Raw genomic sequence first — 27,781 nt, forward strand, 5'->3', positions numbered from 1 at the left:
TACCACTAAGCCACATTCCTATCCTGAGTCAATTATTTCTAAGACTGGCATCCAACTTCCCAAAGACCAGGAGCTCAGGCCTGTGTTTCCAAAAGCCAAGCTCCTCCCAGCACTCCATCTGCAGCAGAGTGGCTTGCAGTAAAGCGCCCTGGCTTCCCCGGAGCCAGTAAAGACAGCCCTAGGTCTGGAGTTGAAGGGATATCTCAGGACATGGGGGGCTCAAGAATCCACCCTGGCTGGGCACCAGTGACTAATGCCTGCAATCCTAGCTACTCAGGAGGCTGAGATCCGAGGATCACAGTTGGAAGCCAGCCCAGGGCAGAAAAGTCCATGGAAACTCTCATCTCCAATTAACCACCCAAAAGCTGGAAGTAGAGGTGTGGCTCAGGTGGTAGAGTGCTAGCCTGGAACACAAAAGCTCAGGGACAGTGTCTGGTCCCTCAGTTCAAGCCCTAGGATCTGCACACGCGCGCGCGCACACACACGGGGATGAAAAGGTTAGGAAACAACTACCCAGGCCCTGAATTCAGGCTGGGATAACAGCATGCATGCAGAGAGAGAGAGAGAGAGAGAGAGAGAGAGAGAGAGAGAGAGATTCCCATAGTGCATGCGTGAGAATGCTGGAAAGGAAGCAATCTTCCCTTGAGTCTAAGATCTTTTGGAGAAGAGAGAAGGGCACAGGTGGTCCAAGCAGACCACAGTGGTAGCAAGTAGTGGTTCTCATGTTCTCCAGAGGGGCTGCCCACCACACCCCAGGCCGGGGCTGAGGACAGGCAGATGTGCGCCCTGCCGGGATCATCACGCAGTGCTTCGGCCCAGCGACTGTGAATCCAAGGTCACAGGGTTTAATCTGCTTTTGGGTTCACTGAGTCTAGAAGAAAAAGTCCATTTTCATCACTACCAACTGCCCTCCAGCCTGTTATCGAAATCATTCTTTCTTGGGTCACAGGGCAGGCAGACAGACAGAGGACACGTGGAAAAACCCTCCAGGCTCAATTTATTGACAGGGAGGCCATTGTGCCCGTTTGGTGCACAAAGCTCAGAGGTCAATTAGTTACAGGAACGGGGCGCAGAGGTGACCCCCTCTTCCCAGCCTGGACAAACCACCCTGATCCCAGAGCCCAGTGGATTCCAGGGGAGACCTAGCCCAGCACAGGGGTACCAGGCCCACCCACTGTGACCCCCCACAGACACACACCAGGAGTGTGCCAAACCCTCGGGTACCCCCTCTCTGGCCTTTGGCTGACCACCTCTTGGCTGACCATTCCACATCCAGATGTGTTTTCTCCAGACAAGTAGGCAGCTGCTTTCCATCTCTGTCAGCTCGGGCTGCTGTAACAAAATAGACTGGGTGGTTTTTCAAAAGGACATCTCTTTTATGTGAATGGGGGGCGGGGGGCTGGGGGAAGAGCACACATATTCATTTCACAACAGTTGCCTGTTTGAAGTGGCATCTGTCGTGGTTTGGAAAGTTTCTCCCAAAGGCCAGTGTGTGCTCAGGAGGCAGAGACCTAGATGACTAGTTCAAAGCCAGCCTAGGCAGGAATGTCCTTGAGACTATCTCCAATTAGCTAACAAAAGGCCAAGCTGGAGGCATGGCTTAAGCGGTAGAGCACCAATCAGCGAAAAGTAAGGCCAGTGAGAGTATGAGGTCCCCAGTTCAAGCCCTGGGGATTGTACATGTGCATACACACACACACACACACACACACACACACACACACAGAGCTAGGGTGCTAAAGGCATGGTCCCCAGGGTGATGCTACAGGGAGGCGATGGAACCACCGAGAGGAGGGCCTAGAGGGCGGTCTTTAGGTGTTGGGGACATGCCCTTGAAGGGGACAGCAGGGCCTGGCCGCCGCCTCCTTTGCTTTGGCTGTGAGGTGAGTGGTTCTGCGGTGTCATGTGCTCCCGCACCACAGGCCCGCAGACAGTGCCACCAACCAGCGGGGACTGGAGCCACGGAGGACATTTCCCCTGAGCTGACTCCCACCCGTGTTCCTTATAGAAACGGAGAGCTGACTCGCTGCTTCCAGACACCAGAGGCCACACTGTAGTTCTCCAGGTTGCTGCTCCTCTGTCTTCCCAACCCTGAACTGCCGCACACGCATGTGCCCATGCACACACATACACACACACACACACACACACACCAGTGTTTGGGCCAAAAGCCAAGTGTGTCTTTGACTCCACAAGGACACAATGCGTTCTTCACATCTCCATGCGTTTCTTCCCTGCTCTTCACGTGACGGGCTTCCCTCCTTTACGTCTGGTTTAAATGCCCCTTCCTTGGAGAGAACTTGCTCTGGTCGCCTTGTCTAAAGGGAGGCCCCGGGGCCCCCATCCCAGCAAAGCCCTCGGCCTGGCAGGCACAGATCCGCTCATCTTCAATGGGCCGTTCCCGTCTGGACTCCTACCCCCTCGATCAAGGCCAGGCTTGGTGGCACAGGGTAGGGCCAGAGCCTTCATGACATTTAGGGGACCACAAAACACGTTTTTAAATTTCTTCCTTCCTTCTTTCCTTCCTCCCTTCCGATTGTGCTGGCACTGAGGCTTGAACTCAGGGCCTTTAGCTCTTAGCCTTTTTTGCTCAAGGCTGGGGTTCTGCCATTCCATTTGCACTGCCTGCCCCTCCATTTCTAGCTTTTTGTAGTTAACTAGAGATAAGAGTCTCGGGGACTTTTTCCTACCCAAGCTGGCTGCACACTGCCATCCTCAGAGCTCAGCCACCTGAGTAGCTAGGATTACAGGCATGAGCTACCAGCACCTGACAAACATTATTTTTATGTCTGAAAAATCTCTTTAAGTCCTTTCTTTTGATTTTTTTTTTTTTTTGAGGCGGGTAGGAGTTTTAATTCAGGCCCTAGGACAGGTGCTCTTCTGAGTGAGCTATATCCCTACTTCTTCCTGCTTTAGTTATTTTTCAGGTAACATTTTACTTTCACCTCAATCACACCCTGCTGGCTTGGACAGCAATTCTTCCATTTAAGCTTCCTGCATAGCTGAAATGACAGGCATATACTGCAACACCCAGCAACTGAGATGCAGGTCTCTGTAGCTTTCTGCTTGGGCTGACCTTGAACCACGATTCCCTAGATCTCTACCTCCCAAGTAGCTCAGATGAGGCTTGACCATATCCGGTCCCTTCAAATTCTTGGTAAAATAGGTATTAAGCCGGACACGGCGAGACACACCTGTAATCCCAGCTGTCAGGAGGCTGAGGCAGTACAATGCAAGTTTGAGGCCTAACCGAGCTTACATAGTAAGACCCTGCCTCCAAAACACAGAAAGCAAGCAAATAAAAAGAACGCATTGTAACTGTAGTCACCCTGTGCGGTACAACACTGGAACTTATTCCGTCACCCCATCCAACGGTATTTGGTACCTGCGATTGAACTGTCGACTTCTACTCTACACTATGTAGAGATCAACTTCTAAAGCTTCCATGTTCGAATCACCATGCCGCATTTCCCCCAGTACCCTCTAGCTGCGTTCTGTTAGCCTTGAGAATCAAGGCTCTTTCTTTCCTTGTTTTGGGTGCGAGTCCTGTAGCTTGAACTCAAGGTCTAGGTGCTGTCCCTGAGTTTTGTTTTGGGTTTTGTTTTTTTTTTTTGCTCAAGGCTAGCATTCTACCACTTCCAATTTTTTGAGGTTAATTGTAGCTAAGGGTCTCATGGACTTTGCTGAGCTGTCTTTGAACCTCGATCCTCAGATCTCAGCCTCCTGAAGGAGGCAGGATTATAGGTATGAGCCACTAGCACCTGGCTTGAATACTCTTCTGACTGCTGTAATAGGTGGGACTTCTCTCTTGGCTTTGACTGGCCGGGAGCTCCAAGTCCAGTTTGGGGCCCACCTGGGCCCATCCCTGTGTATGTAATTATGTATGTATGTCTCTTCGTTTGGGGTGCTGTTTGTTCCAGCCTTGTTTTCTCTCTGATCTATTTTTATCCCATTGTCTTTTGTATTTTTGTAAACTGCCTCCAACTCTTTTTTGGAACAAAGCATGGCATTAAAAAAAGAAAATTCAGCAGAACCCTGTGGCCTCAACAGGTATTTTTTTTTTTTTTTCAGCATGCTAAGTGTCACTTCAGGGCTTGATTCCTGCCAGGAAAGCAGCTGTCCTTGGCTGCCCTGTCCCCTCCTCATGGTCTCCTTCTGGGACAACAGCCACCCTGTGGGTTTGAACAACAGGTTCCAGAGTCCAAACTACCAACAGCCATCTGCCTGCAACTCTGCTCCCTCCCTCCCGCCCCCCCCACCCCCACCATACACACAGTTTCCCTGACTCCCATCTGGTTGCTGGCAGGAGGCCACAGGGACTGGAGATGGTGGTTCTTCCTACTTTTCCTTTCTAGTTTCCTAAATCAGGGCTTTTGGGCCAGGGGTCCATTGTGTACAGGTGAGGAGGGTGCTGGGGAGGGGCACTCGCTCCCCTTCCTGGGAAGGGGTGGCTGAGGTGAAGAGTGGCCCCTAGGACACCTTTGAGACCTGAGCTGGCAGAGAATGAGGGCCCCGCACGCACCTCTAACCTCAGCCCCTGGCTGAGGCTGAGGCGGGAGGACGGAGTTAGGAAGCCAGCCTGGGCTATGTAGAGACCATCTCAGCGGGGCACTGGTGGCTCAGGCCTGTAATCCTAGCCACTCAGGATTTGGGGATCATCATTTGAAGCCAGCTTTGGTAGGAATGTCCATGAAACCTTTATCTCCAATTTACACACACACACACACACACACACACACACACACACACACAGAGTGGAAGTGGTAGAACATTAGCCTTGAGCAAAGAAAAGCTCAGAGACATCACCCAGGCCCCGAGTTCAAACTGCAAGACTGGCACCAAAGGGAAAAAAGAAAAGAGCCCATTTCAAAAAAAAAAAAAAAAATTAGAAAGGCGGGACGAGGGGAGAGTGCCAGGAGTGAGTTCGAGCAAGGTACACTGTATGATAATGGCATGTCAAGACGAAACCCACGGGGGGGCTGGGGATATGGCCTAGTGGCAAGAGCGCTTGCCTCGTATACATGAAGCCCTGGGTTCGATTCCCCAGCACCACATATATAGAAAATGGCGCGGAAGGGGCGCTGTGGCTCAAGTGGCAGCAGTGCTAGCCTTGAGCAAAAAGAAGCCAGGGACAGTGCTCAGGCCCTGAGTCCAAGGCCCAGGACTGGCAAAATAAATAAATAAATAAATAAATAAATAAATAAATAAAAGACGAAACCCACTTGGGCTGGAAGGGGCAAGGGAAGAGCAAGGGAAGGGCATTCTGAACAAAATGCACACATGCTTGAAATACCATACGAAAATCCCTTGGTACAATTAATACACATTTAAAAGAAAGGAGTGAGGGAAAAGTAAACTAGGCTGGGGGGGGGCAGCACCAGGAGGGGGTAAATTCCCATAGGCAGAGGGTGAATATATTAAAGTAGTTGATCTGCATATGCAAAAATAGAACAACGAAATCTGTTGACATTATTTTCATATAAGGAGGGATAGGATGAGGGAGATATTCAAGGTACATCATATGAATGTTTGGAAATGTCAGTCACCCCTCTTTGTACAACCCATGTATCCAATTAAAATGAAAGCCCTTATGTAACTAATTGATTCTAACAAAGAATATGGGGAAAACAAAACCATGGGGCTTGCTTTGTGGGGTCCTTTTAAGATCTGTCAGGGATGAAGGATCTACTAACCAAACACACCTGTGGGCGCTATGGCTCAGCCTACACAGGGTTCAACCACACACTTACTACAAAACTTCAGATTCGCCAGGCGCTGGTGGCTCAGGCCTGTAATCATAGCTAGGCAGGAGGCTGAGGTCTGAGGATAGGCGTTCAAAGCCAGCCTGGGCCAAAAAGTCCATGAGACTCTTTTTTATCTTCAACCAACCACCAGGAAACCAGAAGTGGCACTGTGGCTCAAAGTGGTAGAGCACTAGCCTTAAGTAGAAAAACTCAGGGATAGCACCCAGGCCCTGAGTTCAAGTCCCACAACTGACAAAATTTTAAAACACACGGACAAAAATAACTCCCAATTAAAAACATGGCTTGGGTCTCTCTGCATCTCTGGTGGCCTGCCTGGGTGTCCCATCAAGGTCATCAAAGTCAAAACAGATGCCAGGCCTAGGTGCTTCCCCCTAGACCCCCAGCAGCCCTGGGCTGGTCACGCAGTTCCTCTCTCTCCAGTCACCCCTGAACCAGGCTGCAGCCTCCAAGGACTGATCACCACCACCCACCCCTACACACACACACACACACACACACACACACACACGCGCGCACACACACTGCCTCCTGGGCCACAGAACTTGGCTCAGGCACCATCTCCCCCCCTCAGGGTCACCGCCCTGCCCTGCTCACAACTCTACACAGCCCCCGTCCCTCACTAGTGCTAATGAGCCCATCTACAGAGGGCCACGGGGTGACATTTTAATGATGTCTCTAATTGCATCCCAGAGACAAGATGAATGGGAAGCCTAAATTCTGTGGGTGCCCAGGGGTCCCCAAGGCTCCCCTGCATTCCCAGAGAGCCTGCAGGGCCTTAGCTAATGAGCCAGCCCTGTTTCCCAGGGCCCAAAGCCTCGCTGCACCCAGGACTGGTGGTGAACAGAGCAGGCTTTTTTTGTTTTACCTGTACCGACATTTGCATTCAGGGCCTTGAACTCTGGCTTGGGCTGGCTTGCCACTTGCTCTACTGCTTGAGTCATGCCTCCAATCAGCAGCATGTCTGCAGCCCAGTTCTGCAAGAGTGGCAATGTCTTCACCTTACAACACAGCTTGGTTACCAAGGTCCCCCGCACCCCACCGCCAAAGTATTTGTAGCAGTGGGGACACCAGAGTCCCAGGTACCGGGCCTTATCCTTCCAGGAGGGTTGCTGATGGTGCAGGAGAGGATGATGGCCCCCAAGGGCTTTTGAGAGAGAAGCCACAGTGTGTGGGGGTGGGGGGTGGAGGGGGTTGAGCCATCTCCATCCCCCTCATATCCCATAAAGGCAGAACAGACAGCAAGTTTGCTAGAGGGCTTTTTAATATTTTCTTGTTGCTTTAGCATGGGAAAAAAAAATCACAAAGTTTACAGTCTGGAAAGGACCTGAAGGGCCCCAGAGGTGGCTGGTGGCTGGCGCAGCCCCAGTCAGCAATGCTAAGTTCTAGGTTCCAGGCTCGGCCTGTGTAGGAGCTAAGTGCACTATCAGACACAGGGGGCCTGGGCACCTGCTATGGAACCAGGTTAGTGTCTCAGTCTGGGTCCTGGCAGTCAACCTGCCAGGAAGCTACCCTTAGCTGACTGGGCCTGTGTTTTGTTTGTTTGGCAGTACTGGGGTTTGAACTCAGGACCTTAAGCTTGCTAGGCTGGCACGCTCCCACTTGAGCCACCCCCCGGGGCCAGCTGTGTTGCGTAGTTGCGTGTAGTTTGTCCTCCCCGTGGGCTATCTCAGTCTGGGAGATGGGTCAGCCAGTTCCCAGGACAGAAAAATAATCCGCTGTCTGTCACCCTCGGGGGCCCAAATCCCAGCTCTTAAGTCTGAGCCCTGGGTAGAGTTACAGGAGCCGAGCAAAACTAGAATTTCAGAAAAACAACAAACAACTTTTTAACATAAGAATGTTCCAGATAGCGAGCCAACTGGGTGGGTGTGATGGCCTGGACCTGTGAACAAAAGGCAGCGCTAGGGAAGGCTGAGACAGAAGGCCCTCCAGAGCCTGGGCCAGTCTGGGCCAAGTACAGAGCCCCTTGTCTCAAAGAAACAACACAAAATATTGCATGGGACATAGTGACAGAAAGAGAAAAGATCCTTTGTTACCTGAAATTGAAATTAAACCCAGTCTTCTGATGGTGAGTGATTATGTGTGTGCTAAATCTGGCATCCCTCCCTGGGGCACTGGACTTAGCAGCAGTGGGGAGGGGCAGGGAAGAGAGGAAGTGCCTGCCACTTCCTGGGGGGGGGGGGGGGCGGGACCCGGGAGTCCAGGGAGCACCCTACCCGCCCCCCCCCAACCTCCCCGTTCCCAGACCTCTGCAAAGATCTATTCGGTTTTTAAACAATTAGAATTTTTCTACACAGGCCTCGCTTAGCTAGGGAGAACACAAAAACTGAGGGTTACCCTACCCCCCGTAGTTCAAGGGGCCGTCACTAGAGTATACAGTTACTGTGAATTTCCAAGAGGAGAGAGACTTCGTATAAAGGTTTCCTATGAGGATCCCATTCTCCTGATGGTGGATCTAATTAATGTGGTGGTGAACATTGCTCTACTTGGATTTAAACACACAGATAATAAAGAACACACCCCCCACACGCCCCCCCCCCAGGGTAGTGCCCTGGCTCTTGTCACCCTGGAAGGGCCCCTTCTCGAAAAGTCAGGCACCTGGGCGCTGAGCCCCCCCCCCCCTTCCCATTCTGCCCTCTCTCCTGGAAGGGGCGGGCAGCATTTAGTGTGGACACAGATCTTCAGGTCACTGCTGCCCCCCTGATCGGGCCCAAGGGGCAGCTGGCTTCGAGTGAGGAGCCCAGGGGTGGAGGGGAGATGGGGGGGCTGCGGCCTGTGGCCCCCCCCTCTGCCTCCTGCTTCCCACACTTCCCACACACCCCAGACACCGGGAGAGAAAAAGAAACCGAGGGTCCACAGCCCAGGCCGACATGTGGCCATCCATTTGAGGCCAGGCCCGAGGATGAGGATGGATGGGGGCGGGGGGGGGGGGGCGGATTCTTGTGTGGACCACAGGCACAGGCACTGGAGGGTGGGAATGGGGTGCCCCAAAGTCAGGCAACCAGTCAGCACCGATGCTATCCATCCCCCCTGCCCCCAAGCTCTCCGATGGCCCTGGGGCTCGGCGGGCCAGCCCCGTCCAGGATGGATCCATGCTGGTGGGCTGCCCCTGCGGAGGGAGCAAGGTCCAGGGTCACACGAGGGTGGAGGCCGGGGAGCAGACGGCGGGAGGCTCCTCCTTCCTGCGGGGATTGGGGGTGGGGGGGGCGGGCGGCCTCACACGCGGATCTCGTCCTCTTCCTCCTCGTCCATGAAGCAGAACTCCCTGTCGGGCTGCCGCGGGGGCGCGGCGCGGGCCCGCTCCCGCGGCTCGGGCCCCCGGAAGGCCGGGCTGCGCTCCTCCGGGAGCCCCGAGGCGCCGCTCGACAGCGAGCTGCTGTCCGGCATGGCGTGGCTGCTGCCCAGGCTGCGGGCCGAGCTGGGGCTGGGGGCGGCGGCCGCCCACCCCTCGGGCTCCTCCTCCTCCTCCTCCTCCTCCCCCGGGTCCCGGTAGCCGCCGCCGCCGCCGCCCCCCGGGCCCTCGCCCTCGCCGTCCGGGTCCCACCCGTCCTCCTTGTCCATGACGCTCAGGATGTCGCCCAGCATGGACGGGCCCAGGTCGATGTGGAAGGACAGGATGGACTCGGCGTGCTTCAGCCCGTGGCTGGCCTTGGGCACCACGGGCAGGTCCGTCAGGTCCCCGAAGGCCTGCTCGTCCAGGGCCGGGTCCGACGGGGCGCCCGCGGCGGCGGCCCCGTTCCGGCGGGCGCCCGCCGCCGCCGCCGCCGCCGCCTCCCCCCCGGGCCCGGGCGCGTCCGCCTTCTTCACCGGGCTGGACGACAGGCTCTTGGGCAGCGGCTTGCCCGAGCCCCGCTCGGCCGCCGCCTCCTTCTCGTTGAGCTGGGGCAGGGACATGGCGTTCTTGACGAAGAGCGCCGAGTCCCGCAGGGAGCCCAGCACGTCCCGCGGCGGCTCCCGGTCCCCCCGGGTCACCGACTGCGACCGCTTGCTGCCCCGGAACTTGCGCGACAGCAGCCCGCGCTTGGAGGCCGCCGTGGCCGGCTCGTCGGGGGCCTCGCCGCCGCCGCCGCCGCCGTCGGGCTCCCCGGCCTTGCTGTGGAGGAAGGAGGTGTCCCCGAAGGCGTCGCCCGCCCGCCCCACGTGCATGGTGTGGCGGAAGTCGCCCAGCGGCGCGCTGATCATCTCGGCCGTGAGGTCCACGCGCGACCGGCGCTTCGAGTGCACCGAGCTCGACACCAGCTGCTTGAGGATCGGCATGGTGCCGGCGGGGCCCGCGGGCGGCGGGCGCGGGCTCTTCAGAGCTGCGGTCCCCTCGACGACGACGACGACGACGACAGCAGCGAGGTCACAGGGCTGCGGGCAGAGAGGGAGGGAGGCAAGGCAGGGGTCAGCAGGGCTGGCTGGCTGGCATCTGGACGCCATCTGTCTCGTGGGCCCGTCACCCGGAGCCAGCTCTCCTACCCCCAGAAATAACTGCGAAACGGGCCCACACTCAAATTTCCTAACTCTGCCCACTTATTATAGGCTTGCCCCCCCCCCGCGGCACCCTGGGGGCAGAAATAAATCTTCCTTCCGGAGGCCAGGGGCCCCTTCCCGCCCTTCCCCAAATCAGGATGCCGATGGGGGCAAACACCATCCCATCTAAGGACATGAAGGTGCTACAGCAAGTCCCAAGTGGCCAGTCTGGAGACATGCTGTAAGTTCTTCCTGCTGTCTAATCTCAATCCCTGTGGAGTTGGCAGACACCTCAGCCTGAGTCACCAACCTACAGGGAGAGTGGAATGCACCGGACAAGTCTCAGGAAACAGGACGCTGCCCGGGGGCCTCCACATCCGTGGGCAGCCTTCTCTTTCTGAGTCAGAATTGAGGTGGGGCGGCCCGGACCCACAGAACCAGCTCTCCGGCCTCACAGCCCGGGTTTCCTACAAATGAGGATCCTGCCTGGAGCACCTTCACTGTGGGGCCAGGGAGACCAAGCTTGCAGAACTCCCCGGGGGCTTTTGTTCATCACCAGGGCTACACGGCGCCAGTGGCTCGACGCCTGTCATCCTTGCCACTCAGGAGGCTGAGATCTGAGGATCACGGTTCACAGCCAGCCCAGGCAGCAAAATCCATGAGACTCTCGTCTCCCAGGGAACCACCAGAAAACTGGAAGTGGAGATGTGGCTCCGTGTGGTAGAGCACTAGCCTTGAGCAAAAAAAAAAAAAGCTCAGGGACAGCGCCCAGGCCCTGAGCTCACGCCCCACAACTGACAGACAGACAGACATACACACACACACATACATGAGTCAATAATGAGGGCTGGAAAAAGGCAGGGATGAGACCCTCAGTGACCTACACCTCTGGGGTCTGTAGGCCACTGGACTGGTCAGTAATCCAAAGGATAGCAGAGGGAGGGCTCAGGAAAGCCCGGCAGAGCCCTGGGTACCACCCGCAACTCCTGGCAAGGTGGGGCCAAACCACCTCTTACTCTTTGCCAAGGTGACAAGAAGTAGGTGAGGGGCAGCAGCCCTCCCCATGCCTCCCCCATGCTCTCATTCCATGCCAAATGCCACCTCCCTATTTTGGTGGCCCCCCCGCCATCAAGTACCCCCACTGTGACAGTCACACTACAACAGCGGGCAGATCCGCCAGTGACAGGAGAAATGACATGATCACCCCAACGGCTGGCTCCGCTCCCCCACTTTCCCACCAGACCTCCAGGTGAACAGCTGGATCACCTCCAAGCCGGCAGAGCACAGCGCAGCCACAAACCCTCCCCCCGCCCCCCCCCCCACCAACCGGACCTGAACAGCCTGACCACCACCCTGCTCCCTGCCTCCAGCCAATCAGATAAGAACAGCTTGATCACAACCCTCTCCCCACCTCCAGTGCCACCGGTGGTGAAACAGCCTCACCAATTACCTCCCTGCTCCCCACTTCCAGACAATCAGACAACAACAGCCTGACCCCCACCCTCCGCCCCATCTCCAAGGCACAGCGAACACTTCCCTCAAAGGGCCAGGCAGTAGGGCACTAGCCATGAACTCAGGGGACAGTGCCTGGGCCCTGAGTTCAAGCCCCAGGACCAGGAAACGAAAAGAGGCCTGAGTCAGCCATTTCATTGTGGGGGCCATGCAGCCCAGCGGAGGGCCTACGAGGGGTGCTGAACCCGGTGGCCGCCGGGGGGGCAAGTCCTCTCATCTTCCCGGGAGAAAGCAAGTTGGGAGCCACCACACAGAGCGGGGACTCGGCTGGCTCCTGCCGGGCCGCCACAACTCTGCCCAGTGACCAGAGGAGGGAGGACCCTGGCTGCCCTGTCTAGAAAGTTCTGTGTCACCGCCACGCCTGGAACATAGTAAGCTTGGAGCTGGGGTGAAGATAGACAAGGAGCTGGAGGGCAGGCAGGTGTGTGTGTTGGGGATCCTTTCTTTGCTCCAGCAAGAGGCCCGAATGTTCTGGGGCCAGCGGCAGCTCGGGGGGCGGGGATCTGCGTCCCCCCAGGAGTTGTGCCTCAGAGCTGAGAAAGTGGCTAACTTGGGCTGCCCACGAGGACAGGCGGCCGCTCCCCACGGCCGCCCCGAGTGGAGCCCCACCCCACCTCCCTGGCAGGGCAAAGGAAATGGAGATGGATCTGCAGCGCGTGCCCTACCTGGCTCTCCTGGGCCTCTGGAGGGTCAGCTTCCTCCTGGCTCAGCCCACTGGCCACAGCCCCTTCCCAGGGCGGAAGGGACAAGCTCCACGTACCACACGCACTGGTGGCTGGTGGTCACCCACCAGAGCGGACGGTGTCCAGACCAGCGGCCCCTCGACAGACAGACAGGATCAACCCATCCCCTCAAATACCCAGGCTGTGGCTGAGCCCCCGGCGGCCCAGCCCAAGGCAGGAGCCAGGCCTGAGCTGTCCTGTGCCGGTCCGGCCTCCCACTGCAGCCGACCGAGCTGACCGACGACTCACCCCAGCACACCGAGTGAATATGCTTCACTGCCCACTGCTGCCGCCAAGGGCGGCCACCCCTCCCAACCCCTCATTCGCGGCCTCGCTGTAGACCCAGCCAGCCCTTTGCATCTGAAAGCTACATCCATCGACTCAGCCAGCCACGGACTGGAAATCTTTGAGGGCAAATCTCCATCTGTTCTGGATATGTACAGACTCTTTCTCTCTCTCTCTCTCTGGTTGTGGGGCTTGAACTCAGGGCCTGGACACTGTCCCTGAGCTTTTTTGCTCAAGGCTAGTGACCCTATCATTTTGAGCTACAGCACGACTTCAGGTTTCCTGGTGGTTGTTTGGAGATAAGAATATCTCTGACTTTCCTGCCTGGGCTGACTTTGAACCAGGATCCTCAGATCTTAGCCTCCTGAGTAGCTAGGATGACAGGCGTGAGCTGAGCCACTGGTGTCTGGCTTTTTGCTTCTTTCTTACTTCCTAAACAATACCGCGTAACCACCATCAAAGGTGATGTACACAAGTCAAGACACACCACACAGGAGGAGGTGCACAGACATCTGTGAACACCATGGTGTTTAGCGCACTAGACTTGTGCATTTGGATTTGGGCATCTGAGCTGGTCCTGTGTTGGTAAGTAAAGGGAGTGTAAACTTGTCGAATAGCACAGAAATGGAGGGGCAAAGGGTGAACAAACGCAGGAGTGGTACTCACTGGTCACTATGTTAAAAATGAACTATACAAGCTGGGTACCAGTGGCCCACACCTGTAATCACAGCTACTCGGGAGGCTGAGATCTGAGGATCGAGGTTCAAAGCTAGCCGGGGCAGGAAAGTCCGTGAGACTCTTATCTCCAATTAACCACCAGAAAACTGGAAGTGGTGCTGTGGCTCAAAGTGGTAAAGCACTAGCCTTGAGCTGAAGAGCTCAGGGACAGCGCCCAGGCCCAGAGTTCAAGCCCCAAGAAGGACAAAACAACAACAACAAAAATCTGTACAACTGGAAGGTGGAGACAGGAGGGAAAAACAGAGAAAATGAGGGAAGCGGTGGCTTTGTTCAAAAAGAAATGTACTCTTTACTGACTGATATAACTGTAACCCCTTTGTACAGCACCTTTATAACAATAATAAACACTGTAGAATAAAACAGTTCCTTGTAGCCTGGCGCCAGTCATGTCATGACAGATACTAAGGAGGCTGAAATCTAAGGATTCTGGTCAGAAGCCAGCCCAGACACAACAAGCCTCAGAGACTCTTATATCCCATTAGCCAGCCTGAACTGGAGGCATGACTTAAGCTTTGAGTGGCAAAAGCTAAGCAAGTGGGTGAGGCCCTAAGGTCCAACCCCAGCACTGGAATCCCTCACGGTTCTCAGTATCAAGGCAAACAGGGTGATACGAGCAAGCAGAGAGTAAATGTCGGGGGTACATACACCCAGAGGCACCCTGGCTGTGTGTTAAGCGGTAAGAGACAGCTCCGTCAAGATCCAAGATGGGGGCAGGTGTGTGCAACCGCCCCAGGGCAGGAAACAGGGCTGTGGAGTTTGAGGAATAGGATGAAAACTGTGTAGCCAGGGGTCAGGTCACTAGGGGCCTTCCCTCCCAGTCAGAGCAGGGGAGGAACTGGGCCATTCTGGGTACTACATAAACCAGGCATAAGCAACAAGTGACTCAATGCAGGGGAGGGAATCCTCCAATGTGTGTGGGGGGGGGGGGGGAGCAGAGATTTAGTCATGAGGCTAGGGTGGGAGTTTGAGGCCGAGTCCTTGTGTGTGCGTGCACGTGTTCCAGGAGGAAAGAGATGATGGGGACCACACGCAGGGCTTGTCTGCAGTTGGTGGAGGGTTCTGATGGTAGGTGAGAGAAAAGGGCGGGGGAAGGGATCCTTCCAGGCCTTCCAGGGAGGGGCTTTAAGTCCCCAGCATCCTGCTGGCTATCGCCTGGGGAGTCACTGGCTTTTCTCACTGGGGACAGGCCAACATCCTGCTGAAATGGAAGGCAAGAAGAGCTGTGTCTGTCAGAGGGAAGAAAAATCAGCAATAACTTGGCCGCCCCCCCCCCCCCCGCCCCGGCCTCCCGTAGGCGGCCAATGCCTCTGGCTTTTATCAGCGCAGAAAAGATCCAGGGCTTTCTGGAACACTCATGAGCGCTTAGCCAGCAAAGACGGGAAAGTTCAGCCAGGTGCTGGTGGCTCACGCCTGCCTGTGATCCTGGGTATTCAGGAGGCTGAGATCTGAGGATTGCAGTTCGAAGCCAGTCTGGGCAGGAAAAGTCCGGGAGACTGTTTTCTCCAATAAACTACTAAGAAAAAGCAGGAAGGGCACGGTGGCTCAAGTGGTAGAAAGCTAGCCTTGAGCACAAAAAGGCTCAGGGACAGTGCACAGGCCCAGAGTTCAAGTCCCAGGGCAGACAAAAAAAAAAAGGCTCAGTGAGAGCAAGAAAGACCTTTCCGTCCCAGCACGGAGCAGGACTTGCACCGAGGAGGTCGAGGTGACTTCTAATTGGCTTCAGTACAACCTTCTAGCTCCTTCCATCCGGCATCAGCCCAGAGTGTGATGTTTGTACGAGGAACTTACAAATGACTTAAAACACCTGGCACCTGAAGCGCCTCAAGGACCAGAAATAAAAATGCCCAGGATGAGGCCGTGAAACACCGCGGTTGTGACTCCCACACCAGTTGTGTATCTGTGCCGAGGATCTCTTTACACTGCCTGGGTGTGGTAGGACCAGACTTTCCAAGATGGAACCGCCAAATTGAAGGACTCGCCCTGGGGCAGGGCTTCAAGCCAGGTTTTGGCGGACTCCGAGGCCCCACTGCTAAAATAGCAATGCGCTCTCCAAAGTGCTAGAGCGTTTAAAAATAAAACAGAATAAGAATAAAACCACTTACCGTGTGAATCGGGCAGCTGTGTGTGCATATGTAAGCACGCACACATGTACGCACATGCATACCTGCATACGTGTAAATGCAGTACACAATTCTTGCTTCTGTTTTTGAGTTTTTGAGACAGTGTCATGTTATAGAGCCTAGGCTGGCACTGAACTCACAATCCTCTTGGGTTAGCCTCCCAAATGCTGAGATTACAGGCCTGCATTACATTGTGTGTGTGTGTGTGTGTGTGTGTGTGTGTATAGATATATATAGAGATAGATAGATGTATATGTGTGCTGGTCCAGGGATGGAACTCAGGGCCTGGGCACTGTTCCTGAGCTTTTTTTTGCACGAAGCTAGCGCTCTACCACTTGAGCCACAGCTCCACTTCTGGCTTCTTGGTGGTTCATTGGCGGTAAGAGTCTCACAGAGTTTCCTCCTAACCACAATCCTCTAATCTCAGCCTCCGGAGTAGCGCTGGGACTACAGGTGTGAGCCAGCAGCAACAGGCTTCATTCTCCTGTGTTCTAAGAAAAATCAATACAAGTCAGCCCTCTCTACGCATAGACTCCACATCCGTGGCCTCAGACAACCTCAGACTCAAATCACTCAGTACAAAAATTGCATAAGTGTTTAACACGTACGGACAACCCCCCGCCCCACCTGTCTAAACAATACCGCATAACTATTTACATAGCGCTTACCCAGAGTAACCTAGCGATGCTTTGGCACATCAGAGGATGTTTGGGGAGCACACACGAGTATCAGTGGTTTACACTAGGGACTTAAGAATCCCAGGAGCAGACCAGTGGATACAAGGCCAGCAGTAAACAGTTCTGGAATGTTCTTTCCCATGTGCCAATGGTTTTTTTGTTTTGTTTTTTTTTGCATACCCTTAGGAGTTCTAAAATGCAGCCTCAAGAGGGGCACCCGTGGCTCACGCCTGTAATCCTGGCTACTGAGGATCACAGTTTGAAGCCAGCCTGGGCAAGAAAGTTCATGAGACTTATTTCTAATTAGCCACCAAAAGGCTGGAAGTTGAGCTGTGAGGCTCAAGCAGTAGAGGGCTAGCCTTGAGCAAAAAAGCTCAGGGACAGCACCCAGGCCCTGAGTTCTAGGACTGGCACACACACACACACAATGCAGCTCCAGTGTCTCAACTCAGCATGCCTTGTCAGTTACTGAAAAATAAGAACTGAGGAGGGGCCTTCCCACCACACCCCGATCACGGGATGGGATCCTGGGATACCTGTGGGCTATGGTGGTTTACCTCAAGCATCTGGAAATGACTGTCAGTGGTAGGGGAAGGGGGGAGAAGCCCACACTCAAATGTCGCCAGGCCCTACCTACCCTCGCTCGCCACGGGACCAGACAGGACAGAGACTAAAGCTTTGGTACTACAGGACTGGTTAAGAAAACAGGGCGCGGTGGGGAGATGCTGCAAACTCCTCAACCCATTTCTCAGGCTGTCATGCCAGCTGGGCCGTCTGTATCACCAATAGCTGTTCACCAAACCGCAAGTCCACAGGATGGTGTTGGGGCGGGGGTTTGGGGGGGGGGGAAGCCGGTTAATGTAGAGCGCTTGCAATGCCACACAAGCGTGCCGCCATGCACAAAGACTGGAACCCCCCCCCCCCCCAAGACATCAAGAAGTTACGTGAGGCTCTTGAGGAAAATTGGCTTTGAGAAAAAAAGTTCCCTTTTCATGTGGTGAGGGTGTTTTAATAATAATAAACCCCTAAGCCTCAGAGGCTTAAGGAAAAGACTTTAATTTCAAAACCAGCTCAAAACTCTCCACTTCTCAACAGCTGTCATGAAGAACGAGGCTCCAAGGGAGCGAGGAGGGGCTGGGGCGGGAGGGGGGGGGGGAAACGACGACGACTAGGAATGGCACCCCAACCGTTCAGATGCCTCCACCTCCCTCTCCCTCCTTCCTCCCCACAAGCGACCCCCATCCTGGGGGTGGGGGGTGGGGGAGAAGAGAGAACTGCAGCAGCCTGATGTCAGGGAGCAGAGAGATTGAGGACCCCACCCCCCCACTACCCCCAGAGAACTCACTCAACAGCTGCTTCCTGGTACGTGAACCCCCTCGGCTCACTCCCCTCCCACCCCACCGGAGGCTGGCCCCCGTCCAGCGACACTGGAGCTCCTCCGGGCTAGAGGCCGGCCGCCTACGGGGGCCCAGCCTGCGGGATCCTGTCGGATAGCCGGGGCAGGTGAAGGCTGGGCGTCGGGCCACTCCTACCTTCCCGGCTCAAGTCGGGGTGGGGGTGGGGGGGGCACCCCAGGACGAGGAGCAAGCACCCTACTGAAAACACGTTCCCTACCACCCGGGACTTGCTGCCTGCCCGCCGGGCCAGGGCTCGCAGAGACGCGCAGGTCCTAACTGCCCTCGTCTTATAGAAAGGGAGACTGGGGCTCGGCCAGGGGCCGCCCCCGTGGCCCCCTCCAAACAGCGATGGGAAACCATTTCTGGCAGACTCCGGAGAGCCTGGTTTCCTGCCTGGCCTATGCAGATGTCCGCAGCTGAGAGTGCACATGTAGCGAGGCCAGTGGGGGGGTCTTGAGAAGGCTGCTTGGGTATTTATATTTTTTGCTTGTACTGGGGGGGGGGGCTTGAACTCAGGACCTGAGCACTGTTCTTTAGCCTTTTTTTTTTTTTAAATTTGGGCTCAAGACAGGTGCTCTATCCTGAGTCGCAGTCCCATTTCTGGCTTTTTTTTGGCGGTTCGCTGGAGATAAAGAGTGGCGCAGACTTTCCTGCCAGGCTGTGATCCGCGATCCTCGGGTGGCAGCCAGCATTGCCGTGTCAGCCACTGGCACCTAGCTCGAGGCTGTTTACTGAGGGCCTCGAAACCAAGCTGCCCTCCGTCGACTGCCCCCCCCCCCCCCGCTCCCGCCAAGGGGTCTGTGGGAGGACAGTGAGGGAGAAGACGGGGTCTCTCTAGCAACGGAGCTGCACATTTCTCAGATCAGCCAGGCTCCCAAGGCCAGGCCTTGCTTGACTCCATCTCACTCCGAATCCCACTGGAGGGAGGGGGGGTCGGGTGCTTCCTTCTCCCTCCCCGCCCGCCGGTCCATCGGGCCAGCCACTAGCTGTCGGGCAGGCCCCAGGTCTGGTGAGGCCCCAGATGTCACTCCGTGCTTGACATGCTTCAAGACAAAGTGGGCTGCTCAGCCATCCATGCTTGGCAAGGGAGAAAGCAACTGTCCGCACCATTTCTGTCACGTCTTCTGACATGTTTGACCGTCGGCTTTGCCCCTGCGCTGCCTCACACACTGGCGGACCTCGCCACTGACTCTCCGGGGCCCTGTAAGCAGACAGGGCCACGTTATCTACAACTGAGGACCATCCCCTCCTCCCGTCACATTGCTACAATTGTCAACATAATGTGCAGTGGCTACTCACAGGAAGCAGCTCTGTTCCTGGCAGTCTTTTCTGTCTTGAGATACTAGGGTTTAAACTCAGGGCATCAGCACGTTTGCTAGGTCAGGCCACAGACGCATCCAGCTCGCTTTTTTGCACTGGTTGTTTTGAGACGGGGACTCACTTTCGCGGGGGCCTACGCCTGGACCTTCATCGTCCTTTCATGCTCCCCACAGTAGCTGGGATGACAGGCACGTGCCACCTTGTTCACCTTCTGCTGAAAACTGAGGCCTACCAACTTTTTGGGGGCCTGGACGGACCTGGAACGTTGATCCTTCCATGTAGCTTGGAATGACAGCTATGGACCACCATGCCCAGCTCTTGGTTGAGGAGGGGTCCAGAAGGGGGTCTCGTGAATTGTTGGCCTAGGCTAGCCTTCAACTAGCATCCTCCCTGTCTTTTCCCTCTCTCCTTAAGCTGGGCGCAAACGGCTCATGCCTGCAATCCCAGCTACTCAGGAAGTTCAGATCTAAGGATCCATTGTTCAAAGTCAGTCTGGGCAGGAAAGTCTGTGAGACTTATCTCCAGTTAGCCACCAAAATGCCAGAAGCGGAGCTGTGGCTCAAGTGGTTAAGAAGCCAGGGATAGGCCCTGAGTTCAAGCCTCAGTTCTGGCAAAAAAAAAAAAAAAAGGAAAAAAAAGTAATTAGTGTAACTTGCAAATTGAATTTTTAAGTTTGTTTAATTTAATGATCTTAAATTGGAAGTGGATGCTTGAGGCATTTGATGGGAAAATTTAAGCACAGTTGGAAAAACTTCCATGTGAATCTGTTTTCAATGGTAAATTCTGTGAAACCCAAAATACTAATCAAGTATTTATGAAGTTGAGCATCCAAATTGAAATGTGCTATTGATATAAATAAGTATTGGATTTTGAAGACAGCAATTTAAAAAAAAAAGTTTCTCTTGGAGTTTGAACTCGGGGCCTTAATTTTGCTAGGCAGCTACCTTTAACCTACGTTGGCTTGGGACCCGCAATTCTCCTACCTCTGCCTCCCAAGGAGCTGGGATTGCAGGGGCATGGCACCATGCCTATGGATGATTTTTAAGTGATAGAAATGACAGTATTTTGGAGCCTTTACCTAGCTACTCAGGAGAGGCTGAGATCTGAGAAACACAGTTCGAAGCCAGCTCAGGCAGGAAAGTCTGTGAGACTCTTACTCTTATCTCCAATTAACCAGCAAAATGCCAGAAGTGGAGCTGTGGCTCAAGTGGTACAATGCCAGACTTGAGCGTAAAAGCTAAGGGACAGGGCCCAGGCCTGAGTTCAAGCCCCATAACCAACAAAACCAAATAGGGGGAGGGGAAGACTTGAGTTACAAGCATGAGAAGCCTTCTATTTGGGGCGGGCAGGGGTAGGGTGGGGATGCCAGGGATCAAAGCCAGGGCCTCACACATGGCAAGTGCTCTACCACCCCCTGCCCCCCACCCCCAAGTCCTGTCCTTGGGCTGTTTCCACTAACGGCCATGCTCACTATGGATCCTACAGCCATTTCTCCACCGCCCTGAATCGACGATCCTTCCTGTCACCAAGAAAATGAGGCCAAAAACTCAGCTGGGCTATGATCTGGAACACACTATAGCTCGGATCCTTGACCCTTTGCTTGCTGGGGAGACGGAGGGGAGGAATCCAGGCTAGGGGAAGTGCTGATCTGTAATGAGAGGGCTGGGGGAAGGATGTGTGTGTGCTGGGGGGGTAGTGACAGGGTCAGGCCGCATGCACCAGCCAGTCCCCCTGCACCAGGCAGTAACTCCCCAGGCCCCAGGTCACAGAGGAAGTAGGAGGAAGAATTAGCATTTACCGGAGCTGCTCAGCCAAGCATGTACCACATGGTCTGTTTTCATTCAGCTGGTAATCAAAACCTGGCCCTAAACATTTATTTGAAAGGCTGTATTTCTGGTGGTTTGGGCAGAGATCTGAGACTCATGGTTCAAAGCCAGTGGGGGGTAGACAAATCCCTAAGACTCCAATCTCCAATTAACCAGCAAAAAGCTAGAAGTGGAGCTGTGGAGCTATCTGGTAGAGCGCTAACCTTGAGCGAAAAGGCTCAGGGACAGTGCCCAGGCCTTGAGTTCAAGTCTCGGTACTGGCACAAGAACCAAACAAACAAGATCTCCCTGGTCTGAGCACCCATTCCTCTCTCCTCATCCCTCTGGAGGAAATACAGATTAATCTAGACACAGAAACCAGCTGCCTCTCCTGGGAGGCCCATCCGGCCAGGAACTCTTGCCTAGAGGCTCCTTCCTCTCTGTCCTGCATTCATCTCCATCTCCATTCCAGAACCATCTGAAGGAAGGAAGCAACAGGGAGAAGAAAGCTTCCCTCACCCACCACCTGGGAATGTGCATGGCCCAGAAAGGAAGAGAAAGGAGCCAAGGCCTGAGAGGGACCGGAAGCAACACCCAACCAAAGGAGTCAAGGGGACCCAGTGACTCGAGGGCATCCGGAAACTTTGTTTGCGTGGTTCTTCCTGGAAACGTGTGTTTCCCGGAGAGCGCCACGGCCACCAGCAGGAAACAGAGGAAAGGTGCCGCCTGGCTGTGGGCCAGATTGTCCCCTTGCAGGACAGTTGCCCCGGGCTGGACAGCCAGGCTCCTTGGCTGGTCTCAGAAGGAAGCCGCTGTGCTTGTAACTAGATCCGCCAGGCCCGTTTGGTTTCACTTTGCTTCTCTTAGGAACCAGCAGCGCCCGGCCTGCGAGAGAGGGGGCCCCCCCCCCAGGGTACTCTGGGGTTTTCCAGAGGGAGCCTGAGGGGTCGGTGGGCTGGCTCCCTCCCCAGGGGCAGAGCAGGACCTTCCGTCCTGGCCCTGCACCAGCTTAAGTGTCAAAGAGGCAGGATCCCAAGGTGACAGGCTAGCTGGCTTGCTGCTCCTCACAAGCTTTTAACGCAACTGATCACCTGGAAGGATTAGATAAGCCAACATGTGTGAAGCAGAGGTGACCACCGCCTGTGTGCTATGCCCAGGAGGCTGGGACTCTGGGTGGGCACACGCTTTGCAGCCCAAAACACCCAGAGACACTGTGGCCGCTGCCACTCCCCCCAAGCTCTAACAGGATCCACAACAGCATGGTGCAAACACACACACACACACACACACACACACCATCCCAAAGGTTCCAGAATACAGCATGGGCCAAGTCCTAGGGCTGCCCAGGACCTCCAAACCACGCAGGCCCAGGTACAGAGTCCACCTTCTCTTTCAGCAGCCCTATACTTGCTTCTCTCCCCCCCCCCCCCGCCCTCCCTTTTTCGTGCAGGTCCTGGGGCTTGAAAACTCAAAGTCCCACCACTTGAGTCACCCTTCCACTTCTGGCCTTTGGGTGGGTAATTGGAGATGAGTCTCCCAGTCTCCTGCCTGGGGCTGGCTTCAAACAGCAGCCGAGATCCTATCTCAGCCTCCAGAGTAGCTAGGATCAGCCACCAGCTTGGTTTCACCAGTGCTCTTTACCCTTTGACACAACCCCCGTTCCCACCCCCCCCTCCCGCCTTGCGGGATGGAAAAGCCTGGCCTTCAGCAGGCAGGACTTAAGTTCCTTCAGATTGTTTGATAAGAGTGAGATGATAAAGAAAAAGAGATAGCTCAGGAATCTGGGGGGGGGGTGTGGGGGTGGAGACCCCTCCCCCCCTCGTGCTTTCCTTCCCCCTCCCCTCATAAACAAGGCACACAATCACAGTGACTCCTCTGCATCCACTGAGTTTGTCCAGAGAGAACTCTACTCATGTGCCCCTGGCTGCTAAGCACCTAGAGGCCTTTGGACTCTTTAGGCTCCACCCCTCCTGCATTGGATGGAGCTGTCAACTTCCCCTGGAAGGCTGGGGGTTGGGGTGCTCTCCCTGGCTCCAGAGCCAGAGGCCAGCGAAGCAGTCAGGAAAGGAGGTTTGCCAGGAGTGGGGCCTGGGGCAGAAGCCTGAAGGGCAGAGGGGAGGGAGGGACAGGGAAAGAGAAGCTGGAACTAGGAGCTGGTTTCCTTGTCACAAGTGGGACAATTGGCACCTGGAGCTCCAGAACAAATCCGATTACTGCAGGACACCCACGAAGAGAGCAGGCGGAGACCCCACCCCATGACCGAAGCACAGGGCCAAAGCCACTGGGGCTGGAGCCCCCACGGGGGTCGGGGAGTCCTTCTGGCTCAAGGCTGGGGCTTTGCAGACCCCAAGCCCCCGACATGAATGAATGAGCAGGGGAGAAATGTCAGGGGTATGCATTCATGATACCCCTCAAACCACTCACGGGAGCCCCAAAAGGGAGCTCATTCCTCAGGTTGGCAGGCAGACTCCCCGTTCCAAGCAAAGGAGGGCTGTAGATGCCAATGCTGCCGCCCTGGCATGGGGCTGGGGGGGGGTCCTAATGACTGCCAGCTGGCAGGAAGCCCTGGAGTCCTCCAGGAGTTGGCGGTAAGCTGGGGCGGGGGGTGGGGGGGGAGAGCATGTAGGAAGCTGGTGGCTGAACTTCCTCCACAGTGAACAGGGCAACGCAGGCCTCGGAGCAGCCAGCTTTCCAGGCCCTTTCAGAACTACTGCCCAAGCCCTGCCCCACAAGGCCGACCTGGCCCAGCCTTCCAGGAGCACCTTAGAGGTACCTGCTGGGGTTGGTGGTCTGGATCCTCTTGGGGTCGCCGCCCCCCCCCCCCCGACAACCGGCTCCAGGACTTGGCCCTTTTTTTTCCAAGACCAAGGAGAAAAGCCATCAGTGCACAGGGCAGAAGACCTAAATGTGGCTCAGGTCAGCTCTCTGGGCTCCCGGGGTTCGATTGCTCATTGCTCAACTCCGCTCTCCACCCCAGCCTTATCGCTGGCATCTGGCTGTCGTTTCATCCCGTTCTCCCCCCCCCCCCCCCCCGTCTTCCAAGGGACACACTCCCCATCCCCCACTAGGACATGTGTCTCTGAGAGGCCTCAATAGGATCGAGTTCCTGCTCCACTGCCTTCCCGACACTCGCTTCAGACCCTTCCAAACTCCCAACCAGGTCTAAGTTGGCTGGGAGCGGGGATAAAGGGAGACACCAGCACCATCTACCACCTTGCCTGCCCCAGCTGGGCACAACCAGTCACGGCAGTGGAGATCTGCCACTCCGGAAGGGAAGGGACCTGACCCCCTGAGCCCCAGCCAACCCAAAGACCCTTCTCTCTGACTTGGAACAGAAGAGGCTAGGATTCTGCTCTCAGGTTCACATGGGCCCAGTTCACCTCTTGCTTCCTTGCTTTCTAGATAATTCTCAGACTTGCTGGATTCCTGGTTCCGGGCCTGGCCAGTCAGTCCCAAGAAGCAAGAGGACAGAAGTAGCCTGGGTGTACAAGGGGCCAGGACAGGCACTGGGGGTAGGGGGGACATGGGAAATCAGGGGAGAGAGAAAGGCAGGAATGGAGGAAATGCTCAGCCAGAGCGTGAGCATTAAGTCCTGAGTGAGCGGCAACCCTGTGAACCCCAGAAGACCCTGGGTGTTGAGACACCCCCAAATCTCCACTGTTTCACAGCAAGGTCACTCCATCATAGTTTCGGGAGGCGGGAATCCCCAGGACCCCTGGGAAGACTCCCTCCAAATCTCCAGGGTTCCACCTTGTTGTCAGTGGCTGCCACCTGAAGGAGGGCTGGGAGGGGCCAAGTCCAAGTTCAGAGATAAACCACAGTAAGGGGCCATGAGGGCAGAGGAAGGAGAGCAATTCACAGGGCACCGGGCTCTCGGCAGGGTCCCGGATACCCAGCAGGGATGGCACCTCACAAGATCCTGGTGGGGGCTCCATACAGCCTTGGGGGGAGGGGTGCCCCTCACGGGCTCCTGAGGGCTGGCAGGGGGGGCTGGCTCTGCTCCAGCACACCCCCATTTCTGGGAGAAAAGCCTCAGCTCAGCTCCCCTTTCCTTTGTGCCCTGTTCTTTGTTCTCTTAAAATTCAGCCCATCCTGCTGGTGGTCCCCTCCTCCAGCCCAGCCTCAGAAAGAGGGCGGGAGCTGCCCGTGAGTTATTACACACCCAGACGGCAGGAAGTTGTGAGGCAGAGCCCCCTACACGGGGCCTCTCACTGTTTATGCTGTGTGTGTGTGTGTGTGTGTGTAGGGGCTTTCTCTGGTCCAGATGGCTGCTGGGGGGGGGGATGGGAAGGGGGTAAGGAGGGGGACATTCTCCATTTAGCTCCCCAACCCCTTCTAGAGAGAGCAAGGGGGCTTTTCAGTCGAGCCTCCTCCAAAGACTCTCTTCCCTAGTGGGTGCTGTTGGCTCAGCCGGGGGGCACGCATGAGAGCTGGTCAGATTGCAAGAGGTGAGGGGCGGGGTGTGTGTGGGGTGTGGGGGGGGAGAGACAAGTTTCCAGACAAGGAGAAAAGACAAGCATTGTATCCGCTCCCCTCTTCATTTTCCCAGGGAGAAAAAAAAAAAGTTCCAAAGCCCAGGCTGCCCGTACGGCATTAGGCAAACACAGGAGCCTGGTTTGAGTTAGCAGCGAGCACCTCCCCCCGCCCCGCACACGCACACACACACGCACACACACGCACACACACACACACACACACACGCTTCGCTCCTCTCCCAGGAAGCCCTCCCGGACCAGGCACTCACCCGCAGCAGCCAGGATGCCCTCCCCAGCAGGCAGGACAGCTCCCGGGACCCCACCGCCGGCCACAGGGGGCCGGGCCGAACCCACGCCGGCGGGGGGGGGGGGTGAGGGGGGAGGAGGGCGGGGGGCGGGGGGCGGGGCGCCGCAGGGGGCGGGGAGGTGGAGCCCGGGCCCGCGACCCGAACGCCACCGTCGCCAGCCGGCGGTTAAATCATTAACCGACCGCTCCCAGGCCAGCGACTCGGCCACGAGCGCGGGGCTCCGGGACCCCGGTGGGGTGCAAAGCCATCAGCCTCCCCGGCTCCAAAAATGGGGCGGGGGAGGGGGGTTCCCCAGCTCCGCGGGGCCGCACCCCGACGCCAGGAGCCTGGGCCTCGGCCTGGACGTCTTCCCCGGGAGGCGGGGCGGGCAGGCGGGGGATATTCTCTCCCCGGGCTGTTCCGGTCCCCGGAGCTCCTTTCCCTTCTTTCTCCCGGGCGGGCCGGCCGGTGACCCGGGGCGGCGGGCGCTGCAGGGCGGGTCCGAGAGTGAGAGTGCCCGCTCCCGCCTCCACCGGCGAGTCATCGGGCTCCCATTCCCGAAAACTCGGCGCGCACACCCCCTCGGGAGGCCGCCCACACCCCATTCCTGGGCCGGGCGGAGTGGGGGGAACCTTCCAAACCTGCCTCCCCCACCCCGAGCCGCGCGGCGCCCCCGTCCAGCCCCGCGGACCCTAGGCTGGGCCAGGGGAACCGAGTCCCCGCGACCGCAGCTGCGCCCGGCTCGCCGCCACCCTGTCTTTCTCTGGGACGCGGTGTGTGGCTGCGGATCCCGGGTCCCCGAGGGCCCCCCCCACACACACCCCGCCGTCCCGGATCCCCATCTCCAGAAGCCCTAGGAGACGCCCCCCACCTCCAAGGAGGGGGGGTCTCTGCTCCCCCCGTCCTCGGCCCGCGGGCCCCCTCGCCCCGGTCCTCGGCTCTTTCCATCCGATCCACCGCCTCGGGGGTCGGGCGCGCGCCCTCCCCTCCTCCCCGGCCTACCTGGGTCGCCGGCTGCCCGAGCGCGCGGCGGGCGCGGCGGCGCGCTCCCCTCGGTGGGCTCGGCGGGGCCGGCCGCCCATGTCAGCGCCCGCGTTGGTTTCCCTCCCGCCGCTCCCGGGCCCCGGGTCCCGGGTGCCGCCGGGACACGCCCCTCCCCGGCTCCGCCCCCCTCTCCTCCTCCGCCCGGGCCCCCCCCCGCCCCCGCGCGGAAGTCACGCCCGCCGCCGCCGCAGCCAATGGCGGCCGCCGACTCCGGCCCGGCCCGCTCGGCCTGCGGCGTTCAAATCTGACACTCGCGGTGCTCGGTGCGGGGCGCCCGAGCGGGCCAGGCTTCCGGGCCGCGAGCACCCCCTCCCCCCCGGAGTGAGTGAGGGGGCTTCCCCCAGAACCGGGGGGGGGGGGGGCCGCGCGTCTCTCTCCGCTTCTCCTTCCCCATTTTGAACAATGACACGAAGAAACCCCAGCCCCGGTGGTGGCGTGCCTCGCTCCCGCTCCTCCCCCCCCCCCCCTGCGGGGCCAGCCGCCCACCCCTAGGCCTCACGACGGGCCGCCCGTGGCGTGGATGCCGGCCCCGGGGTGTCTTCCTTGCAAGCTGAGGGGCTGGGAGAGCCTGCCTAGTCAGGAGGCCAGGCAGGGCACGGGACGCGGGGAGGGCGGGGGCCGGGGAGGGGGGGCGGACCCCGCTTTGATCGCCCCGTAGCCAGCCCCAGGCTTGGTCCCCAAGCACCTTCTGGGGGCTTCGTCTTGCCTAAGTGAACGTCGGGAGCCAGGAAATCCCAGGGCCCGGTCCAACGGGAAGCAGGAAGTTGGGTTCTCTTTCTCTGGGGAGGGAACGATTCCCAGTTGTGATTGATCCGGGCCAAACGTTCAGCAGAAGGAAAGTGGAACCCGCGCAGTGAAAGTTCTCTGGCCCCAAGCGCCTGCACCTTCCCTCTCCGCCCCCTCCCGACTCCGGGCTCTTTCTTTGGGTGACCCCAGCAGCCGGGGCGGTTCCTTCCTCTCCCAGCTCACCCGGAGGTGGTCCCGAGGCCCCAGATAGGAGGTGTTGGAAGGGGTTTTGTGAATGCTGGAAAATGAAGTAGCTTGTTCTTAATTGACCCGGAGAGGAATACTGGTGGATTCACCTTTGACTTACAAGTCCTGCATTAGAGTCAAAAGCCTAAGAAAGGCACCAGATGGCCCAATAACTTTTTTTTTGTTTGTTCTTTAGCCCCCTCCATCGCC

General features: G+C 57.0%; 2 protein-coding genes across 5 annotated transcripts in view; one reads left to right on the forward strand and one right to left on the reverse strand.

The window, feature by feature from the left end:
• Positions 1 to 21,770, forward strand: part of C17H17orf80 (chromosome 17 C17orf80 homolog) — a 43,859-nt gene extending 22,089 nt beyond the window's left edge. The window contains exon 4 of one of the 2 annotated variants that reach the window (XM_048365262.1): positions 21,266 to 21,770. In XM_048365262.1, the coding sequence (XP_048221219.1) occupies positions 21,266 to 21,417 (152 nt within the window). In that variant the 3' untranslated portion in view covers positions 21,418 to 21,770. Of the gene's footprint in view, positions 1 to 4,071; positions 4,239 to 21,265 lie in introns of those variants that run through there. The other variant, XM_048365267.1, reaches the window with a different exon arrangement.
• On the reverse strand, positions 8,683 to 26,698 carry Cdc42ep4 (CDC42 effector protein 4). 3 transcript variants are annotated; one of them, XM_048365268.1, is made up of 3 exons: positions 26,558 to 26,698; positions 24,758 to 24,763; positions 8,683 to 10,073 (listed from the first exon to the last, which is right to left on the reverse strand). In XM_048365268.1, the coding sequence occupies exon 3, from the start codon at positions 10,017 to 10,019 to the stop codon at positions 8,979 to 8,981; it is 1,041 nt and encodes a 346-aa protein (XP_048221225.1). In that variant the 5' UTR covers positions 10,020 to 10,073; positions 24,758 to 24,763; positions 26,558 to 26,698; the 3' UTR covers positions 8,683 to 8,978. The 3 variants fall into 3 exon arrangements, with proteins under 3 accessions (XP_048221225.1, XP_048221227.1, XP_048221226.1); XM_048365270.1 differs by lacking the exons at positions 24,758 to 24,763; positions 26,558 to 26,698 and adding an exon at positions 25,663 to 25,706 and having other exon boundaries at positions 8,683 to 10,043; XM_048365269.1 differs by lacking the exons at positions 24,758 to 24,763; positions 26,558 to 26,698 and adding an exon at positions 25,538 to 25,581 and having other exon boundaries at positions 8,683 to 10,115.
• Between the last annotated feature and the right edge of the window lie 1,083 nt (positions 26,699 to 27,781).

This window comes from Perognathus longimembris, chromosome 17 (assembly GCF_023159225.1).
Source record: "Perognathus longimembris pacificus isolate PPM17 chromosome 17, ASM2315922v1, whole genome shotgun sequence".
NCBI classification, from domain to species: Eukaryota; Metazoa; Chordata; class Mammalia; order Rodentia; family Heteromyidae; genus Perognathus; species Perognathus longimembris.